This window comes from Canis lupus, chromosome 31 (assembly GCF_011100685.1).
Source record: "Canis lupus familiaris isolate Mischka breed German Shepherd chromosome 31, alternate assembly UU_Cfam_GSD_1.0, whole genome shotgun sequence".
NCBI lineage: Eukaryota > Metazoa > Chordata > Mammalia > Carnivora > Canidae > Canis > Canis lupus.
The window spans coordinates 36,618,384-36,632,435 of NC_049252.1; the positions used below are offsets into that span (position 1 = coordinate 36,618,384).

At 53.8% G+C, this 14,052-nt stretch overlaps 1 protein-coding gene across 1 annotated transcript in view; it reads left to right on the forward strand.

Annotated features, from left to right (window-relative positions):
* Window positions 1-2,163: 2,163 nt before the first annotated feature.
* Window positions 2,164-14,052, forward strand: part of UBASH3A (ubiquitin associated and SH3 domain containing A) — a 42,470-nt gene continuing 30,581 nt past the window's right edge. Inside the window, 5 exon segments of the mRNA NM_001290121.1 lie at window positions 2,164-2,279; window positions 4,283-4,336; window positions 7,432-7,618; window positions 10,343-10,541; window positions 13,672-13,841. Of these exon segments, the coding sequence (NP_001277050.1) occupies window positions 2,167-2,279; window positions 4,283-4,336; window positions 7,432-7,618; window positions 10,343-10,541; window positions 13,672-13,841 (723 nt within the window). The 5' untranslated portion in view covers window positions 2,164-2,166.

Sequence of the window (14,052 nt, forward strand, 5' to 3'; positions counted from 1 at the left end):
CACTTCAGTGAATTAGTAGTGAAAAAAATTATTCAATCTGATAAAGGGTACCTATCATAAACTTTTATCCAACATGGCACTGGAGGCCTTTGTCACTATATGGCAAGGAGAGGAAATAAAGCTCACAATTATTGGAAAGGAAAGGAGAACCTGACATTATTTGAAGAGCACATGATGATGTACATAGAAAATCAAAAAGAGGGGATCCCTGGGTGGCGCAGCGGTTTGGCGCCTGCCTTTGGCCCAGGGCGCGATCCTGGAGACCCGGGATCGAATCCCACGTCAGGGTCCCGGTGCATGGAGCCTGCTTCTCCCTCTGCCTGTGTCTCTGCCTCATTCTCTCTCTCTCTCTCTGTGACTATCACAAATAAATAAAAATTTAAAAAAATATATTTAAAAAAAAAAGAAAATCAAAAAGAATCTACAAAATAATAGAGTTAATAAGTGATCTCGGCCAGATTATTGGATGTGATGTCAATATATATGAGACTGATGCACTGCCCACTGTGCCAAGAGGGCTATGATGTCAATATATAAGAATCAATTGCATTTCTATATATCAGCAACAAATGGAAATAGAAATTATTTTTAAGCTATAGCAACACATAGAAATAAACTTAATGACAGAAATACAAGACTGTGAAACTACAAAACACTACTGAGAGAAAGTAAATAGAGAGATATACCATGTTCATGGAATGGAAGACTCGATATTGTTTTTTTGGTTTTGTTTTTAGATTGTATTTATTTATTCATAAGAGATACAGAGAGAGAGGCAGAGACACAGGCAGAGGGAGAAGCAGGCTCCACGTAGGGAGCCTGATGCGGGACTCGATCTCAGGACCCTGGGATTACGACCTGATCCAAAGGCAGATGCTCAACCACTGAGCCACCCAGGTGCTCCGAAGACTTGATATTATTAAAACTGACCTATAGATTCAATATAATCCCCAACAAAATCCCAGCAGGCCTGTTTTTGTTGAAAATTAGCACACTGTTATGATTGTTCTAAGTATTCCTTCCCTTTCCTTTCTAAAAATAAATTTTATTGAAGCTTAGTTTACACACTTTAAAATGCACCCAATATGAGTGTTTGATTTAGTCAATTTTGAAGAACTGTACACCCATATCAGGATATAGAACATTTCCACCACCCCCAAAACTCCCTCAGAACTTGGCCTCAGGCAGCAACTTATCTGTTTTCTATCTCTATAGTTTAGTTTTACCTCATTTTAGAATTTCTTGTAAGGGACCTCTGGATGGCTCAGAGGTTGAGCATCTGCCTTCAGCTCAAGGCATGATCCTGGGGTCCTGGGATCAAGTCCCACATTAGGATCCCTGTCTGGAGCCTGCTTCTCCCTCTGCCTTCTCTCTCATGAGTAAATAAATAAAATCTTTTTAAAAATAGAATTTCATTGAAATAGAATCATACAGTGTGTATTATCTTGATTCTGGCTTCTTTTAATCAAAATAATACTGCTTGAATTCATCCATGCTGTCTCATGAAACAGTAGTGTGTATTTGTCATCAATGAGGGCTAAATCATTGATCAAATACACCATAATTTATGTATGCATTCACCAGTGGATTTATTTGGATTATTTATTTATTTAAATTTGGATTTATTTATTTAAATAAATTTATTTGGATTTATTTGGAATATTTATTTGGATTCTTTCTGGTTTTGGTCTCCTGTGAATAAAGCTATTACGAACATTCATATACAAATCATGGTCACACATTTTCATTTCTCCTTGGGAGACAGCTAAGAATAAATCAGTCATATAGCAAATTTATGCTGAACTATATAAGAAACTGTCCAAATGTTATCCAAAATGGCTGAGCAACGAATAAGAGTTCCAATTATTCCACAGCCTGTCAAAATTTAGTATTGTCGGTCTTTCCAATCTTTGCTCTTCTGGTAAGTGTGTTGGACCTCTGGACCTTAAACCTCATGTGGAAACAGGGCTAGTGGATGCTATACCCCCCAGCACCCCGAAAAAAAAGAATTCTGAAAACCAACATCTCATGCAAACAGGATATTAGCTTTTGTCAGAAAGATCAAAAGGGCTTGAGGTTTTTCTTGACACCCTCAGACAGCCTCGCCTGTCTCTTTCTCTCTCTCTGGTTTTATCTATTCATTTCTGTCCACAGAGGCAGGAAGAGATGGCAGCGGGGGAGACTCAGCTCTACGCAAAGGTCTCCAACAAGCACAAGGGCCGCAGCACCCCCTCACTCCTGGACACCCTGCTGGGAATGGGCTTCCCGGCACACACCGCGTGAGTACTGTCCCGCCGCTGGCCCCTGGGTGTGTGTCTCAACCCTTCTGGCCTGTGCTGCAGAACTACAGGCAGCTCAGAGCACTTACTTCCTGCCGGAGAGGGGCATCTCGCAGTGTTAGATACTGTCGCAAAATAAGGCCCTTTTCTACTTTTTATAAATGACATGTTCTTTGCTCTTTAAAGACAAACTGGGCTGGCTGGCTGGCTGGTTGGTTGGTAGAGGGATCCTGAAATTTGTAAAACTTGGGAAGCCGTGTGCTACTGGGGCACCCCCATCTTTAGGATTTGGAGGAGCTTGGGCCTGGGTGTATCCTCTCTGCAGTTCAGTGACTGAGATGACACCCGGGGTACCTTAAACTCTAAGTGGAGGGGAGCTGTTGAAAGAACTACCAACAGGAATGTATTTCTAAATGATGCCGAGAAACCATTTATCTGTAGGGGAAATCTCTTCATTGTCTGATCATTGAAAGAGATGGTTAAGAAGGTGCCAGAACTGTGTTGACCCAGTCCTGCTTACCCAAGGCAAAGGTTCCCATATAGAAAATGTTAACCTTAGGAGCCACTGTGTCAGAGAGAGAAGTCCCCCCCCAAAAAAAAACAAGCTATGATAGGGACATGCGGTCCTAATTTTTCTCAGGCTGATTCACGTGGGAAAATGCATCAGAAGTCCCTTTAAGTGACTTTGGATTGGAGAAGGGACCAAAGTTTCCCTAAACATTATAACAAAACCCTTGAAATTGGCTGAAATCGCTTGGAAGCTGCACTCTTTTCTTTTCTAACCCAACTCAGAACGTTGTCACCTTTATGTTGATAAGACACTGGTTGAAATCAGCAGTGGAACCATGTGCCAGACCCCAGCCAGGGTCACGGAAGCCAGAGAGCACAGGCAGTGGCAGGGCAGGACCCCACTCTTGGCCCCACTAAACCCCATCCCTTATTACGCTACTGACGTTGGATGGAGACTCAGGCTCAGAATTCCTTGTGGTCTAGTATCATCCCCGTCGGCATTCGCCAACAGCAGCACAGGACAGCACCCTGTCGGTTTGCTCTTCAACTCCAGCTACTTCCAGGCTGAACTCCTGAGCGAGTTACCTTAGCCCTATTCCATCCCATCCAATTTGGTCCCATTCAGCTAAATTTAATTCAGTGTCTATACATCCTGGGTTATAATGGCGAGTACGACACCGTTGGACCTCACGGACCTTGCAGGCTGGTGGAGGAGGCAAACAGACGCAGGTTTATAGAGATGAAGCCCAGTGACTGAACGTGTGGTTGGGGACGTTTCCCTGGAGGAAGGGCATGTGAGCCATGCTTGGAAGGATCGGGGTCATTTCTCCGAGGGCATGTTGGCACGGGGCTGCATTTTGGTAGGAGGGCGCGTGTGCAGGCCAGGGATTTGGCCCTTCACAGCCAACCTGAGGATGCAAGAGTGGGGTCCCCTGGCTTTAGCGCAGGGTGGAGGGGCTGGCAAGATGGCAGGTGTGGTGGGAGCCGGTGCCCAGGACGGGAGTGGGAGCCCCTGAAGGAGAATGAGCAGAGGAGGTGTGAGCAGGTTGGCGTTTTCAGAAATCACAGTGATGCCACATGGAGACTGAGGCCTGGGCAGTGCACCCAGCTGCAAAGTGTAGCAGTCCAGGCCCTCGTAGGCACCCCCTACACACACACACACACACACACACACACACACACACACACACAGGTGTCCTGTGCTGCAGGGCTGCCCCTGCCTCTCCTCTGCTTCCCCAGAGAATGGAAGCCAGGGCTCTTGAATGCTCCTCTCTTTCTTTTTTTTTTTTAAGATTTTTTTATTTATTTATTCATGAGAGAGAGAGAGAGAGAGGCAGAGTCACAGGCAGAGGGAGAAGCAGGCTCCACACAGGGAGCCCGATGTGGGACCCCATCCTCGACCCCGGGGATCACGCCCTGGGCCGAAGGCAGCCGCTCCACCGCTGAGCCCCCCGGGCGCCCCTGAATGCTCCTCTCGTTCTGCTCTCCTGCAGGCTGAAGGCGTTGGCAGCCACTGGAAGAAAGACAGCGGAAGAGGCATCAGATTGGTGAGTAGGGCAGTCTCCGCAGGGGTGCTGAGTACTTGGCTCTGAGAGCTCGGCGGGGTGGCCACGGGCAGCACCCCACACACGCCGGGCGGCCAGGCACCAAAGGGAAGGAAGAAAAAGAACCCGCATTTAAAATGGGAGACAGAGGAGAGAGATCGAACTGTGAACAAGCCTTTCTGCACTTAAAAATCTGAGTTTATCCAAACGTGACTCTCAAGGAAGAAAGAAATCCACGCGATCTGTTGAGTAAATAGGAAAGATAGAAAATAGAGGTTGCCACTGTCTCAGGCTACCTATGATGGGGAGAGAGTTTACTGGTTGGTCCTGGATGCCCTCTGAGGCCTCAGGTGCCAGGTGGGGGGGGGGGCCGGGGGTGGAACTCGGGGTTCCAGGGGGCTCTGCTATCCGTCAGCCAGCCTGCAAGCCGCCCACTCCTGCAGGCCTCGGCTTTGTGCTCTGCGATCACCCCACTCCTGAACCCCCCAGGCCCGCCTGAAAGTGCCATGCTGCCGTCACTCTGTCCCTAGGTGGGAAGTCCCCTCACGCTCTGCTCTGGAAAACCGCAGTGAAAATCAAACAATAAAACCCAGGCCTTGACCCACTGGGGCACCCTCCCGGAGCAGGATGGCAACCACTGATTGTGGGGCTTTGAGTGGCCAGCGTGTCCTCCCTGGAAATCCCCTTCTTCACCCCAAAACGCTAGGCCAGTGGCAGGATAGGCAATCCCTCTACCAGACAAAGGGAAATGCCCAGAATCCTCCGGGCTGGGCTAAGTCTAAAGTCAGTTGCCAAATTTGAATTTCAAATGAAACCCACAGCCTCGAGGGCCGTGGTGGCTTCCTTCTAGTTCCAACTCAGCTGCGCAGACCACAAGTCCCACCGAGGCACCGGGGAGACGGTGGGGTCCCCTAGGCTCCACCTGGAGTGGGCCAACCCTAGCCAATCAGGGGAAGTGCCAAGTAAGATGCCAGTAGAACCCAAAGGCAACTTCAAGCGTCCACGTGGGTGAAGACAAGGGGCGGTCTCTCCCTGCCCTGGCTGCAGTCCCGGTGTGATCCACGCGGCGGCCCAGCCGGCACTTCCACGGCCAGGTCTGTGCCTTAGGGACCTAGACAAAGCTCGCGATTCCCGTGCTATGAAATTGGGCAAAAAGAAACCAATTTAAGCATCTGACCAGTGGAATGGATGAGTAAGATACCTCGCACACGGGGGAGGAGCTCGCAGGGCCCTTGGAAGGGTCGCTCGGACTCCCTTAGCCGGGTGCCCACCCATCAGCATGGATAAATCTGCAGGACCCTGGCGTGGCCCCAGCAATCTGCAGCATGAGTTAAGCAATGGCTAATGGTTTATATAAAACACGCGCCAAGTGTCATCTATGGGTTCGTTGCTTAAGTTTCTGGGAGAAACCGGTCACCCCCCAGCAACAGCATTTGTGACAGTCAGAGATTCCTTTCTGGCTTATCCGGGCTCATCGGGGAAGGATGGGGAAGGTTGGGGCTAGGGTGGAGAAGGTTGGGGCTAGGATGGGGAATGATGGGGAAGGAAGGATGGGGAAGGATGGGGAAGGATGGGGAAGGATGGGGAAGGATGCGTCTACATGGGAGGGAGTGCTCAGGATGAAGGGTCAGAGCGCCCTCTGATGGTGTTTCACTCTTAGGGCGACTCCCTCCAGCACAGCTCCTGCCTCAAGGGGCTGCGGGCCGCCCGCTAAACTCAGGATTACAACTCGGGTGGGTGGGTACCCTCCAGTTCCATCCGCGCTGGCAAATCAAACTCCAATTTAAAAAAATACATAGAAAAAGAATGTGTACAATGCCACTGGTCATTATGGTTTACTGGCACCTATTAAATCCATTAAAAACCAACCAAACAAAAAAAAAAAAAAAACAAACAAAAAATAACTCGGACACTTCCCTGCATCCCCAGAAATTCTTCAAAACCATGACTCCCCCCCCAAAAAAAAATTTAAAAAATAAAAAAATAAAAAACCCATGACTCCCAGTGAACAGATGATAAATAAACCTACTGTCACTTATCTCGTCTCTGCGTCTTTCACCTGTTACAAATAACCCTGCCATAAAGCACGTCAGATGTGCCGTGTTACTTGTTTTCGCCTTTGGAGAAATTTCTGGAAGCGGAATTGTCGGTTTGGACGGGAAGGGTATCCAAAAGCTCTTGGCGCCTCCTGGCAATTTGCTTTTATACAGACGTTGCACGAACCCGCTGCACCTTTGACACAGTTGAGCATAACCTTTTTTTTTTTTTTTTTTTCGTTTCAAACACATCGTTCTCATCTGACGGGCGAGAAAATGACGCCTTGTGGTTGTCTTCATTCTTGTTTCTTCCATCAGTGAGAATGAGCTTGAATTTGAGGTCGTATAACATTTCTCCTTGTCCTTAAAATAACCTTCTGAATACAGAGGAAAATATATAATAACTACCTATGTTTTGTCTATGTTTTGGGTTTTTAGGGTTTTTTTTTTTTTTTTTTTTTTTGGAGTTTTGACTTTTACACTCAGTTTGAAGTCAGATAAAATGAAGTGTGAGTGTTTTCTACAGATTTTTTTCAACTCTGGGGCGCCTGGGTGGCCCAGATGGGTAAGCGTCTGCCTTCGGTTCAGGTCGTGATCTCAGGGTCCTGGGCTCGAGCCCCACGTTGGGCTCCCAGCTCGGCGGGGAGTCTGCTGCTCCTTCTCTGTCTGCTTCTCCCCCTGCTTGGGCTCTTTCTGTCTCTCTCTTTCAAACGAATAAATAAAATCTTTTAAAAAAATTTTTTCCACCACTACCGAGATAGCTGGCTCCCCAGAGATGGTCTGAAGACCAGGTCACCTTCTCTCACTGTCTTTGTCTTTGGCCCGGGAATCACACTAACGTGGGGCAGAGCCCCGGGGGGACGGGGTGGAGGGGGACCCAGCGCTGCTCCGCGGCCACACCGGCCCCGGGCCCGCTGAGCCTTGCCGAGAGGGGCCGGCAGTGACTTTGTGCAGCGTGGACACCGCCCATGCACAGCGCGGCCTCTTCTGCTCGCTGCCCTCTCCACGCGGGGACGGCCCTGCCGTCGGGGCGCCGGCTGAAAGCGGCCTGTTCTCTTGCAGGCTGCGCTGTCATCGCAATGACCCCTCTCTGGACGATCCCATCCCCCAGGAGTACGCTCTTTTCCTCTGCCCCACGGGGCCCCTGCTGGAGAAACTCGAAGAGTTCTGGAAAGACAGCAAGCGCCAGTGCGCCAAGAACCGGGCTCACGAGGTCTTCCCGCACATCACGCTCTGTGACTTCTTCACGGTGAGTCGGGCCCGCGAGCCCCTAGTGCTCACCGACACGCCGCCGGAGGCACTTCCCCGTGATGTCCAGCGACGCTGGATGTGACCCAGGGGAGCCACGTGATCAGTTGTCACCGGTGTGGGAGGTGGGGGCTGCAGTTGTCACACCAGCGGGCCTCCTGGTGTGGGACACCCTTCACGTTTCTCCTCGGCCTCAGCTGGGCGACTCCTATGCATCCCTCAGAGCCCCGCTCACTTATCCCCCCCCCCCGGTTGTCTCCCCCGCCGCCCTCTGCGCTCCCACCACCCACCTGTTTGCTAGTATCTCTGGTGGCACTGTCCACGGCTCCGCCCATGTGTCTGGTGCCGCCCTGCGCCCCTCACGAGACTGAATCCCTCCCGAGAAGGTAGATGCTGCCCTTGCTTCCGTGCCCTCAGACTAGCACAGGGCCTCGGAGCAGGTGTTTCAGAACCGTGGGCTGGATGAGCTGGAGAACTTTCACTGCTGGCCCGTCACGGATGCAGGACTTTCCCTGCTTCAGGAACCGGCCCTGACTCAGAAAACGGTCCAACAGGCAGCCTCACGGGGGTCCCGGGAGGGCAAGAGGGACCTGGGCCGGCTCAGAGGAGAAGACGCAGGCACGAGAGGGAGGGAGGCGGGGAGGGACAGGCTGCCACTTCCTCTGTGGCTCCCCACCAGAGGAACCAGGGGAGGACACACCCCGGCCGGCCCCCCTCTGCTGTCCCCAGGCTCTTAGGGTTCCACCCGATTCAGGAATCCCACGGGGCCCAAGGACGAGTCCGTCTCAGGCTCCACAGCGTGCATGGGAAGGGGCCGCAAGCCTCTGCACGGGCTGTTCCCAGCACACCTCCCCCCACCCCGGGAGCTGGGGGGACGCGGTCCCAAGGCACAGAGCTTTTCGGTGCCAAAACTAGGAAAATCCCGGGCAAACTGGGGTGAGCTGGTCACCCTCCAGCAACAGCACTTGTGCCGGTCAGAAACTCCTTTCCGGCTTGTCCTGGGAGCTCATCAGGGGAAGAAGGCAGCCAAAGGCAGCGATGAAAACAGCCTCAGAAACGGGCGTGCTTCATCGCGGCAGCCGGGCGGGGGGGGGCACCCGGGCCTCCAGCTCCTCTTCCCAAGCCCCCGGGGCTGCACCCAGCACCCGGCACCCACACGTCCACACAGACACGACTTAGATATGCGCACACACACCCTCCCCTTCCCACGTCGGCCGTCCCACTAACCCCCGGCCCACGTCCAACGCCGCCTCGGCTGGCCGGGCGCCCTTCCTGGCAGATGGGTGCCAGAGGGACTGGGTCTCTGCCCTTGATGCTGCAGAAGGAAAACATTCAGCCTCCACGGGCAGAGGTCCCACCGCAGCTCTGCTTCAGTCCGACTCGGCGCTTCCAGACCATGTACCTGCGGCCGCGTGATCACAGTGTGCACACTCAGGTTCAAGGTTATACCCTCCACGCATCACGCGCTTTCCCAGGCCCCGCGAGGGCCGCAGAGATGCAATAGGCAGACGAAGGGACGTAAAAATGCATATGAAAACTAGAAGGTGGTTGACTCCTCAGAGGATGAAAGGAGCCGTGGGAAATTCAGAGGGAAGAGCAGGGCTGGCGCTGATTTCCTGCCGGGGTGGGGGTGGGGAGTGGGAGGGCACGGGTCTGGGGTTCACTGTGGCTTCACGTGAGTCTTCCACATGGAGGAAGGTCTCCAAGCCCAGGAAGTGGCTTGGACAGAGCTGGCACTCAGGCTGAGCGGGTGTAGACAGAACTCTGCAGGTGACCGGGGGCGCACCTGCCGCTTTGGGGTGGGGGGTGGCATGGCAGGGACACAGCATTAGGTAGAGCGGTCAGGCTAAAATGTGTGCAGTGAATTGGGGGGCAGCGGGGAGACCGGTTGGGAGCCTGCATTGGTTCACGCTCTCCCAAGGAGCAGACCCCGAGGTGGAGTTAGACGTGCGACCCCAAGTGCGATTGCAAGAGATTTATTTGGGGAGAAGCACCTGTGAAGGAAGGAGAAGGACAGAGGGCTGACAGGGAGCCTGGGGGCCCCGAGTCACCTCCATGGAAACCAGCGTCAGGGGCCGTGACGGGCTCGGCCACTGCGGGAGTGTGGCCGGATGCCGGGGGCTTCGGCCACTGCCGTCCTTGCCATGAGCTCTGAGCACTGCATGCCCGTGGTTCAGGGAAACCTCCAGAGGCCACATGATGCCACATGTGGGTTGACCACAGCTGTGGGTCGACTAGACATGACACAGAGGGAAGGGAGTTAGCGAGGGTGACAAGAGACTTCCAGCCTAGACACTTAAAGGATATTCCATTCCAAAAGGAATTTGATGTGAATGTCTAAGAAACTGAGCACCGCAGGATCCCTGGGGGGCTCAGTGGTTTAGCACCTGCCTTCAGCCCAGGGCGTGATCCTGGAGACCCGGGATCGAGTCCCACATCGGGCTCCCTGCAAGGAGCCTGCTTCTCCCTCTGCCTGTGTCTCTGCCTCTCTCTCTCTCTCTGTGTCTATCATGAATAAATAAATAAAATCTTAAAAAAAAAAAAAAGAAAGGAAAAGAAAGAAAGAAACTGAGCACCGGGTGTAGAACAAATCTCCATGACCCCAAACAGTTGGATGAGATAAGTCATATTCCGGCATCGTGACCCAAAACAGGCCCAGTTGGCTGCCTGGTTTCTTATCAACTACGCTAACCGTCGCACGTCCTCTGTCTCTCTTCTCCCTCAGTGTGAAGACCACAAGGTGGAATGTCTGTATGAGGCTCTAAAGAAAGCTGGGGACAGGATCCTGGGTTCCTTCCCCCCGACGGTCCCTCTGGTCCTCTACTCTTCCATCAGCTATCTAGGCTTCTTCGTGAGCGACAGCCCTGCGGACGTCATCCGGGAATTCGCCATGATGTTCGCCACGGAAGCATCTGTCTTAGCAGGTGGGTGGCGACCCTGGCCAGGTGCACACGAGGAGCACGGTTAATAGGGACCCATCACTCTGTGTCCGGGGCCGTGCTTGCTCCTGGGGCAGAAGCCCAGCTGCAGGGAAGGGGTGCAAGCTGCTCCTCGCTTGCACACATGCGCCCCGGTCGGGGGCGATTCCACCCCCACCGCTCCCTTTGCAGCCAGCTCCTCGGACGGGGCCTTAGTCTGAGGCTGAACAGTTCAGCCGGAGCTAAACCTAATGAGCCGGGACGGCCCTCAAAAGGAACGCAGACTCTGAGACCCCGTGGACACCTTTTCCCTAAGTGGGAATACCTTTGTCTCCATCAGTGTGGTTTTTGCAAACATTTGGCACGTTCCAGCTGCCTGGGCAACTGTCCCTCCAGGGGCTTCGAGTGGCCACATGAAGACAGTGGATTGCAGGCGGGTGCCCATGTTGGGGGATCGGGGCCGCCCCCAGCCCCACACCCACCTTGGGCAGATCCCCTCCTGGGGCCAGTGCTGTGTGGAAAACGCAAGTCCTAGGTGGTTGTTGCTAATGTTTAGGGAGGAGCGAGTCTTTTCTCCTTCACCTCTTGGGGAAGGACGGTCTAGATTCACTGGGAGCATCTGCATCCCTCCCATCCCCCCCTGGACCTGCGCTGGTGGGGAGTCGGGCTCTGGCGGGACCCGCAGGAGGGACCTCAGAGGACGAGAGCTCCTCCCGAGTCTCTGGTCAGCGCTAGGGCTTCCTCGGGCCGCATCAGCCCCTGGAGTCGCTCCTGTCTCTCTGCACGGTGGCGAGGCCTCTGGGCCTTCAAACATCACTGCCTGTTTCTGTGGAGCTCCCCGTCGGTCCTGGCACACGGAGGTGCTCAGTGTCGTGACCCCTGGTTTCAGATGTGCCTGGACGCAGATCTGGCCATGTGAGGAGGTCCCTGCATCCTGGATTTCCACTTGGAGCCTGGCCTCTGGACTCTGGGGTCCTATTTGCTGCATGATTATCAGCTTACCCTGAGCCTTTGCAGATTGGCGTCTTTTATAGAAACAAGAGTCAAGTGATGGCTCTTTGACCTCCTTGCCTCCAGAGGACAGCGCGGTCTCATCCAGCCCTGCCCTGTGGCCCCAGAACAGGCACGGCACCTCTCTTATGCTTTGCAACCCCCCAAAAAAATGGGTCTCGCATGCCCTATTCTTAAAATGAAGACACTGAGGCCTGTGAAGAGTAAGTAGCATGTCGGCCAGAGGTCACTGTCATGGGGTAAAGGAGTTCCCTAAAATTCCTGTCCACCCAGAACCTTAGAAAAAGACTTTATTTGGGAAAAGTCTCTGCAGGCATGATTAGTTAAAATGTGGCCAGATGGGAGTTGGGCGGGCGCTACATTCAGTGACTGGGGTCCCTCTGAGAGAGGAGAGGACACCCAGAGGCACGGGGAGGAGGCCATGGGAGGAGGGCAGCAGAGATGTGGGGACGTGGCCACGAGGCAAGGAGCACCAGGAGCCCTGGGAGCCCGACACGGCAGGAAGGACCCTGCCCGGAGGCTTCAGAGGGAGGCCGGCCCAGGCCACCCCTGGATTTCAGAGGTCTGGCCTCCTGGCTGTGAGAGAATGCATTTCTGCTGGTTCAAGTCCCCCTCGTCCGTGGCCATTTGTGAAAAGAGACCCAGAAAAGAGACAGTGTCCTCTAAGCAGTGGTCGGAGCTGGAACAGGGGTCCAGTCCTGTCTCATCCGGTCCCCCTGGGGTCCTCACCGACCAGCCCTGCGCTCCAACAGAGCGGCTGTGACGTGGAGTGCCTTGCCTTGCCCTGGGCCCGACCCCGAGGGTTGGGGAAGGGCCCATGGGCTTCAGCGTATCCTGGGCCCCTCTCAGGGCAAAGTGTGTCCCCCTCTGTCCCCACCCAGTGGAACGCCCCCGTAGGCAGGGGCTGCGGAGAGCAGATGAGGGCCCATTCAGAAGCGGTGTGTGGTTCACTGATCACACCGATGACAATTAGCATGGGTCTTTCCCAGGCCACGCTGACTCACGTGGCAAGGCCGTCCTCCCCACCGCGGTGCTGAAACACCTAAGAAAGGAATTTCCGCACCACCCACACACCATCGCAACTTCGGCTTCTCCCCTCGACAGTTTCTTAGTTGCTGCTAAAAGGCTCGTGTAGGGGAGACACCAGGTGGGTCCAGGAAGCAATGGCAACATCGTGATGTTTTCCAGGGGAGAACACATCCTACCTGCTTGTGTGTGCTGCCCCCGGGAGAGGTGGCAGGTAGCTGGTATTGACTAAATGACTCCCCGGGGACGCGAATTAAGGGAATGGTTTCGATGCAGCCCCAGCAGGTGGCTGTCACTGTCTCCAAGCTGTTACTGTCAAAACGAAAGCTGAGTCAGATCGAGATGCTCCCAAGGTCACCGTTCCAGAAGGAGCAGAGGAGGCCTATGTGATACCACAGTCTGGGTGCTCCTGTCCATCGCCGCCTCCCCAGAACATAAACTCCTTTGTGGCCCAGTTGAAAGCAGATCCTGGCTGACGCCAGGGCCCTGGAATGAGGACCGGGAGGGCCGGGGCCACCAGGGCAGAGGCCACCCAAAAAGACCAGGGTTGGCCACTCCGAGGGCTTCCTGCTTCACCAAAGTGAGCAAAATACTAGCGATCCTGTCATGTTTGACACAGTTGAGCGGCCTGTGGTGCTTTCTTCCTGAGACTCTGTGGCTGAACCCGAACCCACTGATGGAGAGGGCCTGACTCTGCGTGGCTGACTCTGAGGGCTGAGAGATGTGCACACCCCGGGGATTGAAGGAGAAACTGTCCACTGCGTCCACTTTAACCAACTGTTTGGGCAACTAGCTTGCCAATCGATAGGCTCCAAACACCCCAACCCATATCTCTACCCCTCCTCTTCCCTACTCCTTGTAAAATCTGCAGTACCCCACCACTTCCCCTATAAGCTGAACTCAGGAGATGGTGCAGTCTGGAGGGCGTCCTGGCCTTACCAACAAAGCCCCGGTGCCCAGGGGGAAGGAGAGGGCAGAGGCAGGAGGCACCATGCAGAAAGGCCTTGCCCCTCCACCCGGGCTGTGGGGCTGTCCTAGGAGCAGAGCTAGCGGTGTGGGTAAGAGCGCCCTTCAACCCTGTGTTCCCCGGACTTCACAGACTGCACCGTGAAGCCTTGCACCAAGCAGCTGCACCTGACCCTGGCCCACAAGTTCTACCCCCACCACCAGAGGACCCTGGAGCAGCTGGCCAGAGCCATCCACCCAAGCCTCAGCTGCCAGTGGACTGCCGCACTTTACTCCCGAGACATGCGCTTCGTGCACTACCAGGTGAGCAAACCCGGGCCTGGGAGCCTCAGCCAGAGCCGCCTCCCCATGGGAACCAATGGTTGCCCACCCGACGGAGAGCTTACCCCCAGGAGCCCTCCTCTGGAGGCATTTCAGGAAAACGAAGACCATTTATGGTTGGGGTCTTTTTTTTTTTTTTTTTGGTTGGGTTTTTTAAATCATTTTCTCATCTGTGCAATTTGGAACTCTCGTT